We start from the raw sequence: 27,575 nt of genomic DNA, 5'->3' as shown, positions 1-27,575 counted from the left end.
AAGATGTATTAAGACTTATTAAGATTTACTGGGTATGCTAAGATATCCCCCACTGATTTCTTGTGTGCTTTGTTGATATCCGTAAATAACATATTTTTGACCCATTCAAGCTGATGATGTGTTTTGAATATATTACTGCTGTCCATTTCATAACAGTTCAGCTTTAAAGACCTGTCTGATTATTATTTATATAATATTTTTTGCAAGGAAGAAGGACCCTCCCCCCTGCCCTTTTATTTATTTTTTCTTTTCTCTAAGGAAGGACCTCCCTCCCCCCTTCCCTTTTTTAATGCAAGGAAGAAGGAACCAAAGGCCATAAGCACATAAGATTGTTCCCTCCAAGAACAAATATATTCTTCCTCTACCCCTTTACTACAATGTCCCCCTAGAGCTGAATAAGTGTCTGGTTTTAGACTGGTTGGGTGGATATGTTAGGTGGGAGAGAGACTCAGGTTAGAGCTTGAATTCCTTATTCTCTCTAACATTTTGAGCTACACAGAACCCATCTATAGAGAGAGAGTGAGAGAGGTTGGATTCTTTATTTTCTTCTAACATTTTGGGCTAAACAGAACCCATCGTCAAAGAGTTCGGACAATAAATGACAGAGCAGAGACATTTATACCTCTGGAAATTCCCTCCCCCTTCTCGTCTCTATCACTTCTTGTTCAGACTTTCTGGAGATGGGTTCTGTGTAGAGAGAGTGAGTTCAAGCTCTGACATGTCTCTCTCCCATCCAACACTTCCGCTTTTCACAATGGATCACCTGCCTAGCTTAATTAAAATGGAAGCAACATCGTTAGATTGTTGGGTTTAATGTGACCATGATCCATTGCATTTAAAGCACTTGTGACTGAAGTGGTTAATGTGCCAAATCCAAGTTTTGAAATGATGTTATAGTCTGTGGACTTAATTTTGTTGTGACTCCATAGCTGTTGTTGTTAAATGTGGTAGAGCACTGGCTGTCAACTGAATGGGAGGAATTTGACTTATAGAATGACAGTTCCTTAGTCCTCCAAACAGGGAATGCAGATATTAAAATTTCTATCATCACAAGTAAGTTATAATTTTGTTGCAGCTCTGGTATTGCCATTGATTTTTTATTTTTATTGTGGGTAATGAAAATTGGGTGGTTAGTTGTGGAGTTACAGCAGAACTACAGACGACAGTTTGTAGCATTGGATTTGGCAGAAAATATCACTTTAGTGTGGGCTGTCATATATGCATCCTTGCCTCAGCTGCCTGTGTTACTGCCCTCCACTCGTACCATCTGTCACTGACCTTACTACAGTACCTGTTATCTGGTTAGCTGCATCCCTCCATTTTAACCATGCGTTAGAATGGTTCTGAGAGTTAAGGACACAAGTCTAACATTAAGGTTATAGCTATTACTATAACTATAATTAAATTGATATTGTAATTATAGTTACAGCACTAATTTAAGTCAAATTCATTACTCTTTAACTCAGTACCTTTGTATGAACATTGATCTGATGTATAATAAGTTACTGCTCCAGAAACGTTAATCTGTTAACCTCATTCAGTATTTGAAGTGTTTACGTCTTTTATGTAACAAGTGCTACCAAGAGGTCATTATTACTTGGCCTTACCATAATTAGCCCATGGGAGTACAGGTAATTACATTTAGGGGTAAGGGGGATAATTACCTCAGGGAATTATTGACCCATTGTTCCCAGTGGACAAGTATCACCATCATTAAGTGTGGTAATCACTCTCATGGGCTAATTACCCACAGAGGTAATCCTCCTCTTCCCAGAGGTAACCATGGTGGTGCTTGTTACATCCTGGTAGTAAACACGTCATATTTGTTGTTCACTATACCAGTACCCAATTTACTAACTTAAATGAGTCACAGAAGTGCCAGTAAAAGCTTGCCCTCCCTGTGCCCCTCCCTGGTGGTTGTTAAGTTGCCCCTGTAAGGCAGCACTACTAAGGTGCCAGTCAGTAAGTAAGTTTGTGTGCATTGGACGTGGTGTATTAACCGGTGGCTTCCCCTCCTGTTGCGGACCAGTACAATGCGTTTCAGGTGAAGGGACTCAAGAAGGTGGAGAACTACCTGAGGAAGGAGGAGGACCTGAACCTGTGGCGCCAGCAGGCATCACCGGAAGAGGTGGAGTACATGGAGATACAGTCCGAGCTGGAGAAGGAGCTTTACCAGTCACATATCAGGTGAGCAGCAACCCTTAGCTCTTTACACTTGGACATAGGCCTGGAATTTAATTCATATAGGCAGGTGTTCTGAAAGGGGTGCATTGATACCCCAGCCAAAAAGGAGGTATGATGGTGATGATGATGATGTGGTGCTGGTGGTGATGATGATGATGATGATGTGGTGATGGTGATATTGTTGATAGTGATGACGGTGATTGATGAAATATCCAGTGCCAGACTAAAGTATAATATTTGGTACAGAGTAGGTATCTTGTGTGAGGTGTAGAGGGGGAAGGATCAGATGTTAGCAGTTTTGTTTTTATATACAGCGTAGTTCCAGTCTGTTACTCCCTTTTTTTATTCATTTGTTTCTGCGTCACCAGAGCGGAACGTGTTTTTGCCGAGGCGGAGGAGAACGACAACCAGTATTACTATGTGAAGTGGGAGAACCTGCCTTATTCTGAGGCCACGTGGGAGCTGGTTGACCTCATCGATATTAGATTCCCTGACAAGGTTAGTTACACGCCCCCCTCCTTGTGTTGGACGGCCACACCATTTAAACATGAATTACAAGGGTGTGAATGAGGTGGAGGGGAGGGGGAAGAGGGAAAAACTGAGGATGGGATGGAGTGGGGAGGTGAAATATATGAGAGAGGGGGGTGTAAGTTGGGTGGAGGGCAGGGAAGTTGGGGGGAGAGACTGAGAATGAGATGGAGGGATGGAGTGGAGAGGTATATGAGAGAGGGGGGTTTGTATATTGTGGGGAGGGCAGTGAAATGGCAGGGGACAGGGGGACATGGAAGCAGTTTATTTGTGACCACTGCTTACGGGATTGGGGTGTGTGGCCATAGAGAGATAGAGAGACAGACAACTCTTCAGCCATCGGCAATGCCCTCATTTGTTCCATCAGATTGCAGTAGTAAGGTGTTAACTCCTGTGATGTACTGGATTATTGATGATAGGTGACAATGGTGCTATACCCCATGTACACTAACTTGGCCCAAAATTGCCATCTTTCCATCTTGAATGCTGAGAATAACACTATATTAACACTAGAATATGGTGTTATTCAGGAAGTGCTGTGCAAAGTATAGTGATCCATAACATTCTCTTTCTGCCACTGAACTCCATGAAGTAAGCTTCTAAAGGATGAAAATCTGGGCCAAGTTAGAGTAAAACGAGTATAATGATTAGTTTTCTTTTGTGTTTGGGTCACTTGTTGAGGGTATGCAAATTAATGTTTATGTTTTCAGGTTGAATCGTATAAGGAGCGTCTAAAATCATCGTGTACCCCCAAACAATGTCCAGCACTCAAACACAGACCAAAGTTTTCACCATTGAAGGTTCAGCCGGATTACCTTGGGGGAGACAATCAGGTAAGTACTGAAGGTCATATGCTAGAGTTTTGCTGTAATTATAGATAGATATATGCATGTATGTATAAAATGTCATCATATTGTAGGTTTTGACTGGTGAAAGTATAACTCCATATAATACAGTTAACATATATTTTTCTGTACAGGACCTACAGTTAAGAGATTACCAGATGGAAGGAGTGAACTGGCTGGTGCATGCCTGGTGTAAACACAACTCTGCCATCCTTGCTGATGAGATGGGTCTAGGTAGGTTGCCAGAGTGTCTTCTAAATTGAGTGTTTATTGGAGGACCAAAATAATGGGACCCTTCAGTATTTTTACTCATATTCTATTTTATATTAGTCCATTTTGTCAAGCATGCTCGTGATTATTTTTCCCACTCGTGATTTATCTGTTTTCTTGCTTTCTGGACCCTGCTTCACTTCACTTATTGGTGGGAAAAGAAAGGCAGAGTGGTAATGATGATGATGATGTCTAACAAAGTCCTCTAAATTTCATGGAGTAGTAAAATGGCATAGTGGTCATTATTATTAGATGTAAACACCCTTGTTTTATGACATGGTTTCTGTGCCATGTCATTTAAATCAAAATCACAATAGATCCTTGATTTTACGTACCCTGATAGACCAGATGTTGGATTTAATGGCTGCTGTGAAGCCACTGGACTTATGTCAGCTGTAACGAACAGTGTCTGTTAAATGAGGTGCAGTGGCTTGCAATACATGTGTTTCCCACCATTTTTATTCCAACAGGGATATTAAAGAAACTGCAAAGAGCAAAATTATGGGTGTGTGAGCTGGGGGGAGGGCAACGAAATGGAGTTGGACAGCGCAACATGGAGGCAATTTGTGGCCACCCCTTATGGGATTAAGATGTCTGGCAATAGATAGATAGACCCAGTGACTAAAATCATCTTTCTCTTCTAAACTTGATCATTTTCACATCTATCGAACCTCGGGGGTGCGGTATGGTTTTGAGTGGATGTACATTTCTCCTTGCCAGGTAAAACCATCCAGACGATAGCCTTCCTCAGCTACCTGTTCCACAACCACCACATGTACGGTCCCTTCCTGCTGGTTCTACCCCTCTCCACCCTCAATGCCTGGCAGCGCGAATTTCACCAGTGGGCGCCAGACATCAATGTTATTGTTTACATAGGCGACCGAGACTCCAGGAGAATTGTGAGTACCGGAAGCATGTGGTGCCTGGTGGTTTAGTTGGTTTAGGTGCTTCAGTTAGATGTGGTTCATATGGGTTTCTCTCTCTCTCTCTTTTTCTTTCTCTTTCTCTCCACAAGGAAGAAGGAACCAAAGGCTACGGTTGGTTGGGGTTTATTGCCAACATAACTGACAGACACCGATGCTTTTGAGATTATGGATGATGATTGTGATGTGAAGTGCATCAGTGTGGAAGGTAATGTTTATGAGGTGAGTTAGGATTCCAGGGGCTTGATTGGTGAATGAATCAGTGGGTGGCTCTTTTTCATTGGGTGTATTGGTGATTTGTGCTTCCATTGTTGAGTGTGTGTGTGCATGTGTGTTCCCTACCTCACCCCTTCCTTGTGTAGGCTGAGTAGGTCAGGATGATGATGGTGATGATGTTCAGGAGGAGGAGGAATGATGATGATGAGGGGGAGGAGGAGGATTGATGATGGTGATGACAACGGCGATTATTATTATTTTTCCAGGTTCGGGAATACGAGTGGACCAACACCAACAAGCGTATTAAATTCAACGCAGTGCTGACAACGTATGAAATCCTTCTGAGGGACAAGGATGAGCTGCGTGACACCTGCAACTGGGCCTGCATGGTGGTGGACGAGGCTCATAGGTACAGCATCTACCTGTCTATATTTATCTCTCTCTCTATAGCCAGATGCTTCAATCCTATAAGGGGTGGCCGTAGAAATTGCTTCCATGTTGACCTATCCCCTGCCATTTCACTTCCCTCTCCCCCAACTTACACCCCTCCCTCTCTCATGTACCTCTCTGCTCCATCAAATTACTACTATCTATATACAGGTATTTATCTATCTTGTGAAATTTAGCCATGTATGTTTTAAGGAAGTTCAAATCATCAGACTACTTCTTTACTGTATATAAATGGCCTAGATTGATTAACACCAGTGCCACCTGTTTGCTATATCTTGTAATGCCATCTGTTAAGTAGTAATCAGAAGAAGAATAAGCAGTAAGAAGTGTATGTAGTATTTTGTGCTTAACCATATTAACTTTGTGTTTCCATAGACTGAAGAATGAGGAGTCGCAGTTGTACCAGGCCCTGAAGGACTTCCGCACCAACCACCGCCTTCTGATCACCGGCACGCCACTACAGAACTCCCTCAAGGAACTCTGGGCGTTGCTACACTTCATCATGCCTGAGAAATTTGATGACTGGGAGTATTTTGAGCAACAGCACGATGGAGACAACATGAAGAAAGGCATCCACCGGCTCCACCGCCAACTTGAGCCGTTCCTGCTCCGCCGTGTGAAGAAGGACGTGGAGAAGTCCCTGCCGTCAAAAGTGGAGCAAATCCTGAGGGTGGATATGATGACACAGCAGAAGCAGTTCTATAAGTGGATCCTCACCAAAAACTACGAGATGTTGAAAAAAGGTGAGACACATGTAATATTATTTTTGGTAGGTAAATGGGTGTCATGCTGGTGGGTCATAATGGGACCTTAGGGATAAGGACTGAATAGGGAGGCTGCCAGAGATTGAGCAGCATGGAGAGCCACCATTAGGTGACCAAGGCTGATGCGTGCAAGTTTGTTGGAGTCATTATAAACAAAGTGGTGGATATAACTGATGGGTGTATGAGAAAGTGAGGAACAGAAGTTGATGAAACTTGATGGAGTTTGTAGAAAAAGAGGGATATAATGATGCAACAGAAGCAGTGATATAAGTGGGTTATCACCAAGAGCTGTGTGGTGTTGAATAAAAGTTAGCCACTTCTTATATTGCCTTTCTTAATCATTAATTGATGCAGTCATTGTTCTGGCAAATAGGTAGATTAGTGAACAGGTAGTAGTAAAGGGGAACTACTCTCCTTCCCTTCCTTCATCATTTTACATGTACAGTATTTCACACTCCCATCCCTTTCAGGCAGTCGAGGTCCCACATCCAGTTTTGTGAACATAGTGATGGAGTTGAAGAAATGCTGCAACCACAGCTTCCTTACCAAGCCGCCTGAGGATGTGCCACCCACAGAGATGCTGCAGGTAAGGCTAGATCCAATGCTGCCTTTAGTATCCTGTAGTTCTGCAGGCATGATACAGGATGCTATGTAGTCTGTAGGTGCTGTATGTGTCTGAGAAATTTGCCTTTATTTGCATCTGGTGAACTTCTGGGGCATGACATTGTTTGTTTGAGTGTATATATAGCTTACTGCTCTCAGGATCCAACTGTACCCCATTTGTAGCCAGAAAAAAAAAGTGATGAGGATGATACCTTATTGCAGTGGATGATGATGATGTTTTATTGTTGTTAATGGTGATAAATATGATGATTATGATGAGTATAATGATGGTAATGGTGATAATGACAGTGATAATAATGATGATAAATACAAAATCTCTCACCCACAGCAACTTCTGCGAGGCAGTGGTAAGTTGATGTTGCTGGACAAACTGTTGGTGCGTCTTCGAGAGACTGGCCATCGTGTGCTGATCTTCTCACAGATGGTGCGCATGCTGGATATTCTGGCCCAGTATCTGCAGTACAGACGCTTCCCATTCCAGCGCCTCGACGGATCCATTAAAGGAGAAGTCAGACGTCAAGCACTGGATCACTTCAACGCAGAGGGATCGAGTGTAAGTCAGGGAGATTTTTTATTTGATGTTCGTTGTGGATTACGTTGTTGATGTAGGATTTAGTACAGACACTTGCCTTTCCAACATCTCGACGGATCCATTAAAGATACCAGACTTCAAGCTCTGGATCATGTCATTGCTGAGGGATCAAGGGTAAGATGGACATTTTTTATTTGGCTTGTATTGGTTTTGCTGATAATGTAGGATATTACTAGATATTGCTTATTACACATCTGACTCTGGTAGGTTAGTCAGTATAGCACTGATCAAAGCCCCTTTGTGCACTTTGATACAGTTCTCATCACACACACACACACACACACACACACACACACACACACACGAACGAGCTTGCACAATGAACATGAAGTGTATCACAAAAATTACCTCTTTTAAAATGCATTATCCTGTATTTTCACACAAATTGACTGATAAAACCTGGAGAAATGGTTTTTGAGTGGAGGCTATTTATAATACCTTGTCCTCTTGGGGATTTTTTTGTGTCGTCAACTTGTGCAGGTGGTCTGAGCATTGACCAGGCAAGAGAGAGAGAGAGGAAAGGCAGGAAGAGATTTAGAGTTGGAGAGGAATTAGAGGGGGAGGTGCAAAGCATAGGAGAGGGATGGGGAGGGGGGAAAAGAATGAGAGAGGGAGGGATGGAAGGAGAAAGAGAGGGGGAGAGTTTATACTACTCTCTCCTCAGAACTTGTTTCCTGTTGTCAGTGCATGCTGGTGGTCTGGGCGTGAACCTAGCAGCAGAGAGTGGAGGGGAGAGGGAGGGAGGAAGAGAAGTGAATGGGAGAGGGAAGAGACTTGGAGAGAGAGGGAGGGAAGGAGAGAAGAGAGTGAAGAAGGGAATGGGAGGGAGGGAGAAAAGAGATTGTGAGAGAGGGAGGAGGGGAGGGAGGGAGGGGGAGAGAGAAGAGACAGGTAGAGGGAGGGAGGGAGAGTTTCTAACGCCATTTCTTCTGCAGGACTTCTGTTTCCTGTTGTCAACGCGTGCCGGTGGTCTGGGCATTAACTTAGCAACGGCCGATACCGTCATTATCTTCGACTCGGACTGGAATCCACAGAATGACCTCCAGGCTCAGGCCAGAGCACATCGAATTGGTCAGAAAAACCAGGTGTGTAGTGGCTGTGGTGCTGGTTGACATGATGATGGTGTTGATGATGATAGTTAACCTTGTCAGTTGAAGGAAAAAGGTTAATGGTGGTGTTAGTAGTGATGATATTTAGCCTAATCTCATCACTAGAAGGGGAGAAGTTAAGGATGATGATGATGATAGTAGTAATGATGGATGTGTTAATGGTGATGATGATGATGTTGGTGATAATGGTGTGTGTTTCAGGTGAACATCTATCGTCTAGTGACCAAAAACAGCATAGAGGAGAACATCATAGAACGAGCGAAACAGAAGATGGTGCTCGACCACCTGGTTATCCAGTCCATGGACACATCTGGAAGAACTGTATTTAACAAGAAAATGTCCAGTAAGTGGATTTTAATTTTATTGCTATTATTGTTTTTGGTATTATCATTATTATGTTTTAGTAGTAATAATATCATTACTGCTGTTTTTATTAGTAGTAGTAGTAGCAATAGTATTATTATTATTAATATTAAACATAGTACACATCCAGCAGATACAACACTTCTTCTTCTTCTTCTGCCAGACGCCATAATCCCGTAAGGGGTGGCCATTTGACTTTGAGTTAATTGTTTTACGGGGAGGGGCACTAACCCTCCACCAACCCACTTGTTGACACGTAGGGACCACGTATGGTTTGGTTATATGGTGGATTTCTCATAATCGTGTTCCCATCAGTAGTGCTCATGTGAACAAACAGGTCTATCATTAAACCACACTTCTGGAATAGGCATCATCATTACTCAAACCTTTTTTTTCCCACCTAAAGAGTGTGAGGTGGGGTCCTTTCTCACTCATATAGCCCTAAACTCCCCCTCACAACAGGTTCCAACTCCACTCCCTTCAACCGAGAGGAATTGAACGCCATCTTGAAGTTTGGTGCCGAGGAATTGTTTAAGGATGATGAGGAGACGGAGGAAGAGCCAGTGGTGAGTGGATTTACCGATGGATTTATTGGATTTACTGTTGGATTTATTATTCAGTTTATGATTAGATTTATTGGATATACGTTTGGATATATGGGATTTATTATTGGATTTACTATTAGATTTATTGGATATATTGTTGGATTTATTGGATTTGTTTACTGTTGGATTTATTGGATTTATGTGGATTACTATTCTTCACTTGTATTAACTTGGCATTGATTTTTTTCCTTCACTTTATTTTTGTTGTTGTTCTGTTTTCTTTTTTCATTTATTTTTTTTTATGTGAATGACGATGATGATAAGTTGAATGATGATGATGATGATGATGATAAGTTGAATGATGATGATGATGATGATAAGTTGAATGATGATGATGATGATGATCCAAATGGTACAAAAATAATTGGTGATAGTGATGAGAAGGTGAATAATGATGGTGATGAGAGTGTAAATGATGATGATGATGATGATGCAAGTCTCTGTTTCTGCCTTCAGTGTGATATTGATGAGATCCTGAAGCGTGCCGAGACACGAGAGGATGCGCCATCAATGGCCGGGGAAGAACTGCTCTCGGCTTTCAAGGTGGCGTCGTTTACACTGGATGAGGATGAAGAGGTCTCCAAGCTGGACTCGGTGCATGACGAAAACACAAAAGACTGGGTGAGTAGGGAGAGAGGGAGAAATTAAAGAAAAGGAAGATTGAGAGAGGGAGAGAGAGAGAGAGATGATTGAGAGGGAGGGAGAAAGAGGGAGTTTACATTGGATGAGAATGAGGAAGTTTTGAAGCTGGACTTGGTGCATGACAAAAACACAAAGGTTTAGGGGAGTAGTGAGAGAGAGAGAGATAATAAAGAGAGGGAAGGGAGAGAGAGAACTGCAGTCATTTATTTTTGGCCCACAGGACGAGATCATCCCCGAGGACTTCCGCAACAAAGTATCAGAGGAGGAGCGGCAGAAAGAGATGGCGGATCTGTACCTGCCGCCACGCAAACGCAAGACACTGAACCAGGCTGATGGAAAGGTGAGTGGAGTGGCTGTGTTGACGCTTCTTGTAAGAAGTAAGTTATGTGGCAAAATGTTGCTGTTGTAAATGCAATGTATTTAGGACACAGAATGAACGAATTTCGATATTGACGCTTTATTCATTTTTATTTTTATTTACTTTTTGTTGTGAAAATCAAATTTTTGCAGGCGTCTGGCATTTGTTCCCGCTTCATTGCCCCTCCCCTTAAGGAAATGGTAGTAAAAGATAATAATAATATACATGTATTTTTTATCAGAAAGGCCATTTCTTCTTTCCCAGGAAATTTCAGAAACTGCTGTATGATGATGATGATTTACTTATTTTTCCTCACTGATGGCCAGGAGGAGGAGAAGTCACCACGTAAGAAGCGTCGAGACGAGTCCGACTCCAGCAATGACGACACCGACGATGAGAGACCAAAGAAACGTGGGCGTCCTCGCATGCACCAGAAGGAGACGTTTAAAGGATTTTCTGACGTGGAGGTACATGCTTGTATCTTAGGTTCAAGTCATTTAATACAGTGATGTTCTGTATACCTGGTGTTGTGTCTGTAGGGACATTGGGACGGGTATAATGGGGTGGTGTAGAGGCACATGAGTCACAAAGTTCTATTCCTGATCGGCTTCACCAAGAGGCTTCGTCAGAGGAATGAAGCCTCTTAGTGAAACTGGTCAGGAATATAACTGTGACTTGTATTCTCAACATCACCTAATACAGTCAAACCTTAGTATAATGTGCCTGTATAGACCAGATATAAAATTTAATGGACACCAGAAGGGACTTCCATCAGCCATAACGAACCGTGTTTGTTCAACGGGGCACAGTGGCTTGCAGTACATGTGTTTTATGAAGAAGTTCAATGACAAGGATGTGAAATAAACAGCAAAGGGGGCAATTATTAGCCATGTTTGTAAAGTGGCTATAGTTTTCATTTTTAGTATTAGAATGTGTTGTTGTACCCATTTATTTTAAACGTGCCTGAAATCCCGCCTTAGGGAGGGTATTGGATGTAACAGATTATCGGCTTTCTTTTCTGGCTTCCCCCAGTGCATTATGTATAGTGAAGTTTTGCTGTATAACTATTCTTGCCACTACCAGACAGCATATTTAATCTCAGAAACTACCACGCAGTCAAGGAACAATCTTACAGCCAGCAACTTGTACATAACAGTAATTTCATCCCTGCATCTGTTTATTCAGGTTCGTCGGTTCGTGAAGAGCTTCAAGAAGTTCAGCAACCCCATGCGTCGGTTGGACACAGTGGCCCAGGATGCCGACTTGAGAGATAAGGCAGCAGGAGACTTAAGGAAGCTGGGAGAGACCATTATAGAGAGGTGTGAGGATGCCATGAGGGATTATGGAACGCAGAAGGAGACCGACCGAGCTGCAAATGAAAATAGTACTGACGGTAAGTGAAAATTAAAGAAAGAGACAGAGAGCGATTAACGAAAAGGAAGGAAGGAAGGTTGAGGTAGAGAGGGAGAGAGAAGTAGGGAAAGTTCAGTATGAGAGAGGAGAGTTTTCTAGTTATTTTAGAGTGAGAGGGGAGAGTCTGCTTGTTATTTTAGGGAGAGGAGAGTTTGCTAGTTATTTTAGAAAGAGAGGGGAGAATGTGCTAGTTATTTTAAAGAGAGAGAGAGAGAGAGAGAGCATAAGGAAAGGGAAGGAGGGTTGATAGGAATGGAAGTGGCAGTTACTGTATCTAAGAGTGAGAGAAAGATATCTATCTATCTGTCTATCTATAGCCCGACGCCCTAATCCCGCAAAGGGTGGCCACAGACAAAACGCCTCCAAGTCACTCTGTCACCCACCATTTGACTACCCTCCCCCCAACTCACCCCCCCCCTCCCTCATATACCTCTCAACTCCATCCCTCCACCTCATCCTCGGTCTACCTCTCCCTCTCCCTCCCTCCACCTCACCTACATACACCCTCTTAGTCAGTCTTTCATTCTCCATTCTCTCCACATGTACAAATTACCACCCATCATATAATCATCATTTTATGTGTTGGCTTCTTTCTCAGGACCGCCCAAACAGCGGCGAGAGAGAGGGCCATCGTTCAAGCTGTCTGGGGTCGCCATAAATGCCAAGACAACCCTGGCAACTCTGGAGGAACTGGCGCCCCTAGATAAGGTGGTGCCACACGCCCCTGTAGAGAGAGCCTCGTGGACGCTGCAGATCAAGAGGGTGAAGGATGCGCACTGGGATACTCCATGGGGCATTGCTGATGACTCCAGGTGACCCTCCATCATCCATTATATACTCTTTACTCTCTCTGTGTATGTCTATAATTTGACCTCTCTCTCTCTCTTCATCATCCATTCTATATTCTTTTCTCTCCATCTAATCCATCCATCTATAACTTGGCCTTCTCTCTCTCCTTCTTGTGACATCATCCATTCTATACTCATTTTACTCTAACTTGGCTTAAAATTGCTATCTCCTTCTTGTAACATCTTCTATTTAATATGCATTTTACTTAACATGGGCTAAAATTGCCTTCTCTCTTTCTTGAAACATCATCCAGTCTGTACTCTTTTTACTTTGAAATTTGATGATGTTACAGCTGTTGCAAAGGATTGAGAAGAATGCGTTAGAGGATTTCAGTAGTAACAGTGATCATTTTTGTTACAGGCTGTTATGTGGCATCTATGAGTATGAAATGGGGTCGTGGGAGCAAATATATACAAGCTGTTGAATTTTGATGTTACAAGCTGTTACAAGGGATTGAGAAGAGTGTGTTACATGATAATTTTGGAGGAGTAACAGTGATTATTTTTGTTACAGGCTGTTACGTGGCATCTATGAGTATGGAATGGGGTCGTGGGAGCAGATTAAAGGTGACCCAGCGTTGAACTTAGATGATAAGATTCTGCTAGGTGAGGACACCAAACCACAAGGGAAGCATCTGGAGAGCCGAGCACAGTACCTCCTGAAGCTGCTGAAGAAACATATGGGACTTGCACCACCTAAGGTATGAAGGGAGAGAGGGGAAAGGGGGAGAGAGAGAGAGAGAGTGTTTCGGTTGTTTTGCAGAGAGAGAGAGAATTAAGGGTTAGTGTTCCAATAACAGAGAGAGAAAGGAGTGTGCAGGCTATTGTGATCTGTACCATGTACACAGATAAAGGGGGAGAGTGTTTTTTGTGTGTGTGTGTGTGTGTGGAGAAGCTAATTATACCAATACTGTACTTTTAAGGATAATCTGTACAATTAAGTAGTAATAATAATTCTGTTGATGCTATTTCAACCATTTTAAGAGAATCTGGTTAAAATAATGAGTAATGATAAATAATTTGTGTTCGCAGCCCACCAAAGTTCGTCGCGTCAACAACCCAAGGAAGGGGCTGCGCGAGGCCACTTCCCGTGCCATCATTGACAACGACGACAGCTCTGATGACAACATGACACCCACACCGGCCTCCACCACTGCCACCACCACACCTGCCACAGCCAAGAAGCCTGCTAAGGTAAGTAATTTTATTTTAGTTATGATGATGATGATGGTTACCACCATCATCATCCAATCCTGTGTTGCCCCATAAGGTGCGTAGGAGCCTGGGGCTAGGCAAGTTGGCCCTGACATTTAAGATGAGAGTGACTAGCGAAACTCATCCCTGAGTGGAATTATGTGAGCAATAAACCCCAGCCACCCCTTGGACATAAACCTGCACCAACTCAATCCGATTAGAGCGCCATAATTACCCACTAAACCACCAGGCGCCATGATCTGGTTATATGGTTACCTCCCAGTGTAGTAAATGGCTTCTTGGTGTACAAGAAACCATTGGGCTTGTCGCTCAGTGTAGGGTCACCCACAGGCAAAAGGAAGAGGAAAGCATGAAGGAAAGACAGAAGAGGGAGTGTAAAGTCACCCGTAGGCAGAAGGAAGAGAAAAGAATAAAGGATAGAAAGGCAGAAGAGGAAGGAAGATGACTATTGTTATTACTGTTTTGATTATTATTATTATTACAGTGAAAGCTTGATTATTCAGGTTTTTGTATATCTGGGTCATGACCGAATGATTCAGTGGTCTGGTAATACTGGCACATAAAATTGTCCGTGCGATAGCTCCAGTTTAAACAGCAAGCATCCGGTTGCTAGCGAGTAAGCCTTAGGTAAGCCCCCATCCTCCACCCACACCTTCCGCTCACAACCTGCCTTGCCTGACTCGGTCACTCACATGTGTGACCTTCACCATGGCAAGTTCACCTGTTACACCTGCCGATCTGCCACTCCGGCCGTTTGTAATGTTGGTGATGCCGTTCATCATTATATCTGTGGCTGCACCACCAACAGAGAGAGAGAGAGAACTGTCCTGACACTGCAACAGAAGCTGGAAACGATATAAACCTTCAGTCAGGTTGCAGTATCAAGCGCTTCTCAGAGTTTTACGGAATCGCAAGCAAACTGTTTCTGACATTTAAACGTCCAAGGCTAAACTCATGGAATTCTCTGCTAAGGTAACTGTTGACTGTAAAGTTAGTGGGTCTTGGTCTGCCAGAAAAACCATGAAAATTGCAGTAGATGATCATCTGGAAGAATCAGTGTACAAGTGGTTTGTTCAGCAGCGGAGTGTCGGCGTTATGGTACGGGGTGCTGAGATTAAGTCTGCCGCAGAGAAGCAAGTTAACCATATTGGCATTCAGGATTTCAAGGCATCTGATGGTTGGCTTGGTCACTTCAAGGCAAGACATGCATCAGTAAACTGATGTGTGTTTGGCAGATCTCTGGGTGCAGGTACATCCCAAATTTTAGTCATTTCGGGAGAAATTGCAGAAGCTTATAAAAGTCGATGGTCTTCTTTTCTCCCAGATATGTAATTCTGACTAGACTGGTTAATTCTACCATTCATTTCCCCTGAACACACTTGCACAGCACTGTGAAGAGTCTGTTCTGGATGCAAAATCTCCAAAGATTGTGTCTGTGTTGTGTTGTGCGAGTGCTAATGGTCTTCACCAGTTGAAGCTGCTCATGGTTGGCAGGGCTCGTTGCCTACGCTGTCTATGCACCTGCATGGATAAATTACCTCTGCTGTACGACTTCTCCAAGAAACCCTGGTTCAACTCCGTGACTTTTAAGAATTGGTTTTGTAATCACTTCATCCCAGAGGTGCAAAGGTTTCAACAGAAGTCCTGAACGCTGGACCAGCTCATGTACAAGCAATTCTCCTGCTTGGTAATTTCCCTGTCGATCCTGGTGTTTCTGAACTCGTGGGCAACGATGGATGGATCAGGTGCATCACGCTGCCTCCCAACACAACATCAGCCATCCAGCCGATGGATCAAGGGATCATCTGCTCAGCCAAGTGGCTCTACTGACGACTATTCCTTGTGGAGGTAAATTTAAATTCATTTTATGTGTCATTGACCCCTTCAGTGAAGGAAGGTTTTCTATTGGTAAACATGCACTTTATTTGAAGCAGTAGAAGCACCTTACCAAATCATTTCCTGAGAGTTTGTTATTTTCTGATTATTTCTGGGGTGGTAAATAAATGTTTCTTGCTAAATGTGTTTCCCTGTCAACTTGTTTGACCCGTCAGCTTAATGGTGGAACCCCAAGTGTTTAACTAAACCTAACCCAACCTAGCTTAACAGTACCTAATAATTTAATCTAACCTAACCTAACCAAGCATCCAGTTGGGAAGTTGGGAAACAAAAACCACCTTTGAGTACGTTGAGTAAGACGAACAATCGTAGGGATGGCTTAAGGAACGTGAGGGTATAAACAGTGGAAAATTTTTCAGACGGAAAAGGTAATTTATGCCTCTGAAAAGTAAGAAAAATACAGAAAACATACTGGAGGAATATGAAGTAAATTGGTAAGGTCCTTCTATCGCTCCAGGTAAAGTGTACGTATACCTTTCTTACTCATGCTGACTAACGTGTGACAAGATTGTTACAGTCAGGCAGGGTTGTTTTGTGTTCAGTGGACTAAACCAACATACTCTAACCACCCCAGAGAAGTAACACTAATGAAATAAAATTTATAGAAGATAATGTAAAATTTGTGGTGGAGGGGGGAAAAACACGAAAGTGAAATCTTGCAACCTTACCTATAGGTGCAACACTTTCTTGCGGAGACCTGGCACTGTCTTTATTTTTGTTTCTTTTTCGTCTACATGTATTTTCTTTAGGTCACGGTGGTGGTTGATGGCCAGGACGAGAATGCCCGACAACAAAGGACATTGGCAAAGTGCAAAAATTATTCACAGAAGTCTGCCATGTTTAACTGGGCCAAGGCCTGGGATGATGTGGAACAGACAACGCTTGCCAATGGCTGGTCCGAGCCACTGCAAAACAAGGAAGCTGTCCAAGGTTGTGACGGGTTTGAGCAATACCAGCCAACTTCAAAACGTGGAGGAGAGGTAACAGCTGAGGACATTATGGAATGGCTGGAAGCTGATGAAGGAAATCCTGGGTTTGATATTATGGCTGACGAGGAGATTGCCGAGTCCGTGGACTGGAGTGAAGACGACGACAGTGACGATGACAATGATGATGCGGCCAGTGTCCCTAGGCCTGATCTCTCTCAGGCACGTGAAGCTGCTGATGTCCTCCTCAGTTTCCTGGATGGGATGGAAGATGACGCTGAGGTGTCTCAGTGCTACAACACCATCTGGGAGCTGAGAGAGAGCATCATTCAGTGGCAGCACAGGGATACAAGATTTAGTCAGACTCAGTAAGTTGCATAAAAATGATGCGCAATTTTATTTTATTACATCACTAATTTTCACGTACTGGAGTTTTCTTTATTGTTTCATCATTCATTTATTACAAGAATGAACATAATAAAGGTAGCTGCTGTAATGGAAGTTCTGTTACTTTTATTTATTTTTCAATAGGATTTCGCAGTTCTTCCGTCCACGCGCTGCTGCTGCTGCTCCTGGCTCTCCTCACGTTACTGTGGCAGCTTCCTCTCCTGAGTCTGGACCTTCAAGTGTCTCAGATACATCCTTGTCCACAGCTAAGGGTTCACCACGTACATGTTCCCCCGTTGACGAGGCATTGCTCTGGTTGTGTTAACCTCAGGTGGACGACTGGGATTCGGAGTGAAGACATAGGTTTTTTGTTTGCTCATTATTTTGTTTGTTCTTGTGTGTATGTGTGAGAGAGAGAGTACTGGTACAAACAATAATGTATTCCCTTAATAAATCAATGTTACTATTGTACTGCACATGTGTTTTGTTTTGGCTGGATTAATCGTGATTTCGGATTATTCAGGCACCCCTTCGCACCATGTACTCTGGTTAATCGGACTATCTCAGTATTATTATTATTATTACACTCCCTCTTCTGTCTTTCTTTCCTTCACTTTTTCCTCTTCCTTCTGCCTGTGGGTGACTCTACACTGAGTGACAAGCCAAATGGTTTCCTGTACACCAGGAAACCATTTACTACACTGAATGGTAACCATATAACCAAATTATGGTGCCTGGTGGTTTAGTGGGTAATTAAGGTGCTCCAGTCGGATTGAGCCTGTGTAGGTTTGTCTCCAAGGGATGGTTGGGGTTTATTGCTCACGTAATACCACTCATGGATGAGTGAGGCTGGTTACTCTCAGTTTAAATGCCAGGGCCAACTTGAATAGCCCCGGGCTTCTACGCTCCTCATTGGGCAGCGTAGGATTGGATGATGGATGGATGGATGATTATTATTAATTATACAGTAATATTAAATGGCTATTTGTTACTAGTAGTGGTAGAAGTAGTAGTAGCGGTAGTAGTAGTAGTAGTTGTAGTAGTAAAACCTCACTATCATGGAGTAATTGGGCCCTAAGTCATTCCAAAAAAGTTAAATTCCAATAAAAGCATCATCCAGACTTCCCGCTGCTAACCTGGTCTTTTTATGACATACAGTGTCAGACATTAGCTTGTATCACACCAATGGTTTTAAGCTGTTTTCACCACCATTGCAGTACTGTACTGTTTTAAGGTATATAAGAATTTAGTCTGGTAGCTCCTCAGTTCCAGCAAAAGCGAATTCCAGTCTATTGAAGTCTTTTATGGTGAGGTTTTACTGTATATTTAATGTCTGTTGATTATTATTATTACTGTATTATTATTTAATACCTGTTGATGATGATGATGATGAAGATTATTGTTATTATTATTATTAAATGCCAGTTGATAGTGCATTCCATTATTCCAGGAAACTAAGGAACATAAGGAAGTAAAAGATGCAAAGGTAAAGAAAGAAGTAAAGGAGGAGAAGGAAGATGGCGACAAGGAAAAGGTGAAAGTAAAGGAGGAACCAGTAGAGGCAAAGGATAAGGAGGCAGAGAAGGTGAAGAAGAAGAAAGAGAAAAAGGAGAAGAAAGAGAAAGACAAGGAGAAGAAGGAGAAAAAGACAACTGGCCCCATGCACATCACTGCCAATGGGGAGCCAGTGATGATTGATGAAGCCAAGGAACTGGACAAGACCCATCCACTGTGGGAGGAGGTAAGGAAGAGAGAGAGAGGGAGGGAAAAAGAGAGTGAGGGAGGGAGAATGGAGAGCCAGTGATGATTAATGAAGCCAAGGAACTGGACAAGACCCATCCACTGTGGGAGGAGGTCAGGAAGAGAGAGGGGGAGGGAGAAGGGGAGAGAGAGGTCTAGCTAAGTTTTCTGACCCGTACCTTGCAATTAACTCCTGTAGAAGCTAATTATTTCAACGTTTTCTAAGATAATGTGGTAAAAACAAGTAGTAATTAATAAGAACGAGAGGGAGAGGTGAAGACTGTTGACATTGTAAAAGTATAATGGGCAGCAAAGATCATGTGGGCAGTAGGAGCTTCTTGGATCATACTTAAAGAGGATCTGAGGTTGGCTAAAACTGTCTAATTGTCAGTGTGATAGAGTTTCAGTATATGAGTGTAATTCCTCTACATCACATCTGTATAAAACTGGTTAATATTTTCATGCTTATTATTTTGGTAACGTATCTCATATCCCCATGTGTAGGCAAAAGAGAGGGTCAGTACGATGATTATACTAATAACTATGATGATGATGATGATAATGACTGAGGATGATGATTATGATGATGAGGATAGTAGTGATGATGATGACATGATACAAATGACAGTGATGATGATGATTATGATGATGGCAGCAATCTTAATGCAAACTTAATTCATATATCAGTGCAAGGAGAAGATGCGTCCAATGAAGAAGGCCCTGAAGACCCTGGACAACCCCAATGAGAGTCTGAACCAGGATGAACAAATCCAACACACCCGACGCTGCCTCGTACAGATCGGCGACCACATCGAGCGCTGCCTGGAGGCCATCAAGGACCCAGACAGTGTTAAGGAGTGGAAGAGGTTGGTATAGATTAGCAGTTGAAGTAGAAATAGTAGTAGTAATAGTACTAGTAGTATTTATGTACCAGTGTAACCATGCCCCACATTCTCATGGGGCAAGGAGGCTCCCTAACACCTCTTCCTGAATTATTATTGAGAGGTAGGATGGGACTGGAGTGTATTGGTGCTGTGATGAGGAGAGGTAGATTGAGGTGGTTTGGACATGTGGAGAGGATGGGGGATGATAACTGGGTGAGGAAGGAGAGAAGTGTTAATATTGGGGGTGGGGTTATGAGGGGTAGACCGAGAAAGACGGGACGAGGTCATTAAGTGTGACCTTAGGGTTAAGGGACTGAACAGGGAGGCTGCAATTGATCGTGCAGCGTGGAGAGCCGCCATTAGGTGACCAAGGCCGACACATGCAAGGATGTTCGAGCCTTTAAAAATGAAACGAACGATTCAGTTATCCTCTGTTGTGCTTCTTGTGTCTTTTCAGTATGGACATATATTGCATGAGTAACACAGGAGTGTAGTAATGGATCAGAATCAGAAATAAATCGTTAAGGAAGAGGTATTAGTAAGCTTCCTAACCGTACTAGGATACTGCCCATAGAGTGTGACCTCAGAGATAAGGGTCTCAATAGGGAGGCTGCCAGAGATTGAACAGTGTGAACTGCCATTAGTGACCAAGGCACACAGATGCAAGCATGTTGGAGCCTTTATAAATGATACAAGCTTGTCATCTCAAAGGGGGAAGTAAGGATTGAGATGATGATGATGAAAATAACACCCAGTAATGATGATAATGAAGATGACAGGGGCAAGAATAATGATGATATTGATGATGAATGATATTTAGCTTTTAACCTCAACTCCTGCGTCTCTTTCCGTGTGCAGTTTGTTGTGGCAGTTTGTGTCCAAATTCACGGAGTATGATGCCCGGAAGCTGCACAAGCTGTACAAGAAGAACAAGAAGATCAAGGAGGAGAAGAAGGAGGGTGAGGAGAAGGACAAGGAGGACGGGAGGGACAAGAAGAAGGACGAGAAGCGCGAGAAGAAGGACCACGACAAGAAGAAGGACAAGCACTCGCACCACTCGCACCACCACCATGGCCACAAGCGCAAGGCGGAGGACGGTGGAGGGCCTAGCGGTGGATCCAAGAAGTCTTATAACGGGTGGGGTGGCAGGTTGGTTGTGGCATGCTGCTTATTATCCTTAGTTCTAGTAGTACCTTTTATTAACCCATTACCATCACTGTACCTTTTTAATACTACTGGATTATTATTGTCATTATTATTATTAATTATTATACCTTTAACCCACTGCCATAATTTCAACCTTTTATTATTGTTATTATTATTATTATTATTATTAACTTTGATATGGTGTTCTTTTGTTTTACTAATATTTTATAATTAACCTCTTATTATTATTATCATTTTTAGTGTGAACTCCTTCAATATAGTGGCATTCTTTTGTTTCACTAATATTTTTTATTAACCCATTACTATTATTATTATTATTATTATTATTATTATTATTATTTACATATTGTATTCTTACCATCTCAGCAGTTTTCCTTCTCCAGCTGGTTCAACCTCTCTCTCTCTCTCTCTCTCTCTCTCTCTCTCTCAGCCTTGACATCATATTAACCTCAGTTACATTTCAATATTTTAATTTATATTGGAATATTTATTTTTATTATTTATTGTGTATTTTACTCCTACTTTTACTCATAACTCATTTATCTTCTCGCTTATAAATTTAACCTTCCTAGCAGTGACACCTTATTAGTAAGTTTAGTTGCAAATTAATGTTGTTAATTGTTGTTAAATTTGAGACATTATAATTATTGTGCAATGAAGGCCTTGATAAGAAACAGAGGCTTGAGTGTTGCAGCTGCACAAGGCATACATGAGGAAATATTAGTGCCAACTTTAACATATGGATGTGAGACAATGGTGTGGCATGATAATGAAAAGTCAGGAGTATGAGCAGTGGTGATGGGACTGCTGAGGAATGTATGTGGAGTACAGAGGGTGGATAGGATACGAAATTAATTGATTCGTGAAAGATGTGGAGTGAGGAAGTCTGTGGACACCAGAATCAAAGAGAGTGTACTGAGATGGTATGGTGATGTGGAGAGAATGGATAACAATTGAGTGGTGAAAAAGTGTATCTGAGCGAATTTGAAGGAGGGAGGAGGCAAGGTGGGCCAAGGAGAAATTGGAGAGATATGGTGGATGAGTGTGTGAGGAAGAGAGGTATGGAAGTTGGTGAGGCTAGGGAACTGACAAGAGATCAGGCTGGTTCGATGAATGTTGTGAGAAGTGCATGATCAGGGATTTGGCACCCCTTTTTAACATGACAGCGTCCAGATTGACTCTGTTGGATACGATTATGTGAAGTTACAGAAGGTGGTGAATGTTTTTGGCATATCAGATGCAGCCAGGATTCCGTGAGCTTGAATGTTGAATAAATGGAAGCGTGGCCTATTGAATTGGGCAAACTTAGGCTGTCAGGACATTGCTTCTCCTCATCCTGCCCTTGGGTGGGAAAGGAGGTCCTAAAGATGATATGATGATGAACAGTAGTAGCAGTAGTAATAGCATTTTTATTCATTCATGTATTTAATGATTTATTCGTTAGACTGCAGACAGTTTTATTTGCAAAGCTGTATATGTTGTTGAATTAGTTGTTGCATTGCAGTATTGATAATTTCCCTCTGGCTGCAGAGTTCATTTTCTTTGCAACAAGTGGTGTGTGTGTGTTGCAGTTTAGTTGCAAGATGTCAGTGTTTAGGTTTGTTTGGCTGCAGTCACAGTATTGCCAGAAGCTGTGTATGCGGGTAAATTAGTCGTTGCATTGCAGTGTGGATGATTCCTTTTGGCTGTAGAGTTCATTCTGTTTGCAATGGACTGTGTGTGATGTGTTTTACGTGTTGTATCCCCCCCCCCTTCTCTCTCTCTCTCTCTTTCTCTCTTCTGTGCCCGGTTGCAGACAGACATAATGTATTTACAAGCATCGCCATTAACACGTCCCACTCATATGACGTAACCCGCCTGTCCCTCCAAATACTGTTCCTCAGCTTGGGAAGGATGATGGGTAATGCGAGGGTTAATGAAGGCGTATGTGAGGAGGTCCTTGGAATAACTGAATGTACCAAAATTGAAATTGAGAAAATAGAGGATAGACTGTGGAATTTTGGACACATCTCTTTGTCAGAGTTTCCCCCCTGGAATGCCTAATATTATTGTGACACTGCTCTGGCAAGGAACTGGAAAGGTTGCCTTGTAAAAAATAATGATGATGATAATACTAATACTAATAATAATGATAAATAATAATAATAATCCATCCATCCATCATCTAATTCTGTGGTGCCCCATGAGGAATTGCTCCATTATAATGCAGTAACAGGTTGTAGTAATACTGTACTAGTCATGAAGAAGTGCTACAGCAAGAATGTGAAATAAGTTGCAAAAGGGTGAAATTACAGGCCAGGTTAGTGTAAGTGGGAATAGTTTACATTTTTAAAAGCATGAATGTGCTACTGTACTCATTTACTTTCAAATATGTGCTTGATATTCCGCCTCAGGGGGATCATTGGATATAACGGACTATTGGGTGTATTGGATCAGGCTTTCCCCCTAGGTAGTCCGCTATAGCCAGGGTCTACTGTATACCTGTGTGATGTTGTGTATATACCTACGTCTTTGATGTTGCCGCACACAGGCTGGCAAGGAGGAAAAATCATTCTTTCATTCATTCATTGCCAGACACCATGTATCCCAAACGGGGTGGCCAAGACTTAGAGTTAATTGTTTTACAGGGAGGGGCACTAATCCTCCACCAACTCCACTTGACACGTAGGAGGAAAAATGAGGTTGGGAAATTGGAGAGATGATAATTTTAGGCCAGGTTATAGTGAATGATTATAGTACTTATTTCTAACACCAGTGATACATTACTAACACCAGTATATAGTGCAGCCTCATTATAGGATGGGTTGTGTCAAGTGAAGACCTGTTGCATAATGATTTATCGCCCAATGAGGTCGTTATAACATGGGATCAGTGGGGTTAGGGAGGGTGACCTTGACCACGAAGCCTAAACTGACCTAAAAAAGAACTCTGCCACTCGCCTGAAGTTTGTCCTGTGCCGGTACGAGTCGTCAGCAAGGGTTCCCCACCCCAGGATGGGGGACAGTTGGAGGGCCTGGATGAACACTCCACAAAAAAGAGATGATATCGCTTCACTTAGTGTCACACACTGCACTGTTTGTAACATAGTTGCTGTTATTTGGCATTAACAGCGGTGTGTCAGTGGCCTTTCATGCACAGACTAGAATGAAAGGCAATCACAGCTGATGTAAACACTGGGCGGCCATTTGGGCCTGTGTGCGTCACCTTGTTTGCACAAGATTCTTGGAGGCGGACGTTGAAAATATCGTTGTAGCAAAAGTGCAGTTAGTTTCTTGATGTTCAAGACAAGGTATAACCTTTTGATTACTATATTATTGTTGCGATTTATCACATAACAAGGCTGCACTGTACTTTATTATTGTCCCTAATTGCATTATCTCAGGGACAGGAAAGGAGAAAACTGAGGTGGGGGAAGTTGGAGGGATGATATTAAGCCAAGGGACATGATTATAGCACATCATTTCAAAGACTAGTGATCCATTTCTATACTTTATTAATGTCCATTATTATTTTATCTCAGGGGCAGGGAAGGTGAAAAGTGGGGAGGGGGTGAACGGGACAAGAGCAGGGAGAGAGACCGAGATCGGGACCGCGACCGGGATAGAGACCGGGACCGAGACAAGGACCGGCCACCACGAGACCGGGATCGCTACTACCCCCGACCGCATGGTGGAATGGGACGTGACTGGCATCCCGGGGCGGGGGCGCAAGGGGGCCAACCACCCCCAACCGGCAGGGAGTTTAAAGACAGGTAAGGATGGTGGTGAGGTTGGTGGTGGAATGCTTTGTTCATGAAAGACCTTTAACAAATGTGTTTAATGGTAAAATGTTGATACTTCTCCCACTTGTATGTTTTTTTATTCCTGTTTGTAGATCACTGTATATTAGTAGGACGTGTGGTTGGGCCAGTGTGGATTATGATGATGATGGTTTGTGTGGATCTCAGTGGAATGGCTGTAGTGGGTTTTGTTTTATACTATTGTGAATAAGGTTATTATTGTTATGAAAAGTATGATGATGATGGTGATTGTAGTGATGCTGCTGCTGATGGTAGTGGTGATGGTAATGGTGATGTGTTTCAGGGGTTATCCTGGTGACTACAACAAGCGTGATGGTTACCACCGTGAAGGGTTCAAACCTCATCCTGGTTATCATCGCGGTGGTGACTGGGGGGGTCCACGGCCCCCACCCCACCAGCCCAAACACATGAACTACGGCCCCCCTGGTTACCCCCCGGCCTACTACCCGCCCCGCCCCGGTGGCCCCGGGATATACGCCCCTCACCCCAGCCAGGCACCCATGGCCCACAGACCCCCACATTTTGGCTGGGGCGGACCCAAGGATCGGACGGACCGCCCCGACAGACCCCCACAGGAGTGGAACAAAGACCGAGCAGACCGTCCACATCCACCATACTGAGCGTCTTAACCCCTGTTGCTTTGTGGTTTATTTTGCATATAACACATCACTGTCAGGTTGTATGTTAGTGATGCAAGTTATATTGATATTGCATTAATATAAATAACATACAAGGTTAAGATGTGATTGGCAAAATAAATCACTAGAGAAAAGGTGTCAAGAAGCCTCAAAAGCCACCTGGAATATGGCACGAGGATGGGTAGGGCCCTGAGGCCAGGCTTCTGCACCCCACAGATCACCTTCAGTCAGACCCGACGCCCCACAGACCACCCCTGGCCAGACCCCATGCCCCGCTTGCCACTGCATTTTTGGGGGGGGTGTTGGCTATAATGGGGGAGGACCTAAAGTTGGACCAGACTGCCCCAGCAGACCCCAAGAGGGCCGGGGCAGAAACCAATATGACCGTCCACACGTCGTTAAGTCCAAGGCCGCAAGAACAAGATGGGTTAATGATGAGCCGGTTCCCTTATGCTACAGTCAGGAAAAATAGTTTGATGTTCCACCTCTTCTATATGTCACTTTCCTCTGCTGGCTGATATTCCTAAGCTGAGGGAGGATTGGAATATTTCTTTGCCCTGATGTTTCTCTTTCCTCCACAGGGTAGTATCCTAAGCTGAGAGATGCTTAGTATGTTCCTAGTCTCTTCTCTTCTGCTTGTCACTTTGCTGGCTGAAATTCCTAAGCTGAGAGGGACTTGGTATGTTCCTAATATGTCACCTTTTCAATTTGTCACTTTCCTCTGCTGGCTAATATTCCTAAGCTGAGAGAGGCTTAGTGTGTCCCTAATCTTTCACCTCTTCTGCTTGTTACTTTCCTTTGCTGGCTAATATTTGTAAATTGAGTCATTTTCCTCTGCTGGCTAATATTGTAAACTGAGTCACTTTCCTCTGCTGGCTAATATTCCTAAGCTGAGAGAGGCTTGGTATGTTTCTGTGGCCATAGGTGATTCTTTTTAATATGATGCATCATGGAAGATAGCTGTGGACATGCCCTAAGTGTGAAGTAGATGGAGTGAATTATGTACACCAGTTTGTGCAGCTGATTGTACATTTAACACATCTAACAACACCAGCCATGACTGTATTGTGTTGTCATAGTTACCAATTGTTAGGTGGGGAAGAGATGTAATGTTGATGATGGTAAAGAAAGTCAGGCTGACGATGATGATACAGAAGTCAGGCTGATGACGATGATGATCTGTGTCACTGCAACTAACGATAGCCTAAACACAATTATATTCAATTTCACTTGGCCTGAGAATGCTGTCTCACCATCTTGAATGCACACTTGTAACACAGGAGTAGCACTAGAATATGGCGATAGTCACGAAGAAGTGCTCTGGAAAGGATGTAGAGCCATGGTACTGACGTGTAATAATAGACCAACACACAAACATGGCGACAGTCACGAAGAAGTGCTCTGGAAACGACGTAGAGCCATGGTACTGTCTTCTACCCCTGAGGTGCGAGAAATAAGCTGCAGAAATCTCCATCAAATTGAAATAAAATGAACTGTAGTACATGTGTTATACTGGTATGTATATAGTGTTGTTCTTTTGCACCGGTTATGGACAGATGTTGTGTTGGACGTTAATGTGATACAGTATTGTAGGTGTTATACTGTGAAGATGAGGGTGGTGATAATAATAATAATGATGGTAATAATAGTGGTGATGATGGTGATAATGATGACGATGGTGATGATAATGGTGACAGACCTTGGAGAGAAATAAGGTGGTGGTGGTGATGAACTTTTAAAACTGATTACCAAAAAATGACCTGCATGAGTGAATGAATGAACACTGAATTATGAAGGCTGGTTTGGCTGGAAGAGCTGTGTTGCGTGATGATGGAAAGAAGCCTAAATACTTTGAAAATGGATCATGAACTTTGAAAAATGATCATGAACTTTGAAAAATGATCATGAAGACTTGGAGCACAGACTGGTTTACACAAAGTTAAGAATGGTTGCAGAAAATGACACGAAAGCTGGTCACGCAGCATGTACTGTGTCCTGTGGGTGGTTTGCATGAAGACTGAACACTAAAGCATGGATTTAAAGGTTAGTTTGTGCAGATTTAAAACGTTGGTGAAATTTGGGCCAAGTGTTCTGGTTGTAGTGTGAAGGGAAGACTGTGAGGATGGGAAAAGAGGTGTTGATGCTGATGATAGAAAGAGGAAGAAAACATGATAATGATAACAACGATG

The 27,575-nt window shown here is 42.9% G+C and overlaps 1 protein-coding gene across 1 annotated transcript in view; it reads left to right on the top strand.

The window, feature by feature from the left end:
- The window catches only part of Chd1 (chromodomain-helicase-DNA-binding protein 1), a 51,668-nt gene extending 26,112 nt beyond the window's left edge, over positions 1-25,556 (top strand). The window contains exons 8-31 of the mRNA XM_080268904.1: positions 2,045-2,187; positions 2,553-2,682; positions 3,423-3,545; positions 3,692-3,791; positions 4,548-4,726; positions 5,233-5,375; positions 5,792-6,159; positions 6,651-6,766; positions 7,133-7,357; positions 8,332-8,481; positions 8,707-8,848; positions 9,331-9,434; positions 9,930-10,094; positions 10,336-10,455; positions 10,800-10,940; positions 11,659-11,866; positions 12,485-12,698; positions 13,249-13,435; positions 13,767-13,928; positions 18,609-18,899; positions 19,586-19,764; positions 20,641-20,931; positions 24,470-24,700; positions 25,032-25,556. Coding sequence (XP_080125030.1) covers positions 2,045-2,187; positions 2,553-2,682; positions 3,423-3,545; positions 3,692-3,791; positions 4,548-4,726; positions 5,233-5,375; positions 5,792-6,159; positions 6,651-6,766; positions 7,133-7,357; positions 8,332-8,481; positions 8,707-8,848; positions 9,331-9,434; positions 9,930-10,094; positions 10,336-10,455; positions 10,800-10,940; positions 11,659-11,866; positions 12,485-12,698; positions 13,249-13,435; positions 13,767-13,928; positions 18,609-18,899; positions 19,586-19,764; positions 20,641-20,931; positions 24,470-24,700; positions 25,032-25,368 — 4,449 coding nt within the window. The 3' untranslated portion in view covers positions 25,369-25,556. The remainder of the gene's footprint in view (positions 1-2,044; positions 2,188-2,552; positions 2,683-3,422; positions 3,546-3,691; positions 3,792-4,547; positions 4,727-5,232; positions 5,376-5,791; positions 6,160-6,650; positions 6,767-7,132; positions 7,358-8,331; positions 8,482-8,706; positions 8,849-9,330; positions 9,435-9,929; positions 10,095-10,335; positions 10,456-10,799; positions 10,941-11,658; positions 11,867-12,484; positions 12,699-13,248; positions 13,436-13,766; positions 13,929-18,608; positions 18,900-19,585; positions 19,765-20,640; positions 20,932-24,469; positions 24,701-25,031) is intronic.
- Positions 25,557-27,575: the final 2,019 nt, after the last annotated feature.

The sequence above is a fragment of the Coenobita brevimanus genome, chromosome 30 (genome assembly GCF_032717465.1).
Source record: "Coenobita brevimanus isolate Jiangsu-jjx chromosome 30, ASM3271746v2, whole genome shotgun sequence".
In the NCBI taxonomy this organism is placed as follows: domain Eukaryota; kingdom Metazoa; phylum Arthropoda; class Malacostraca; order Decapoda; family Coenobitidae; genus Coenobita; species Coenobita brevimanus.
The sequence above is the reverse complement of the archived record's forward strand: the minus strand, read 5'-3'. Positions and strand labels throughout refer to the sequence as shown.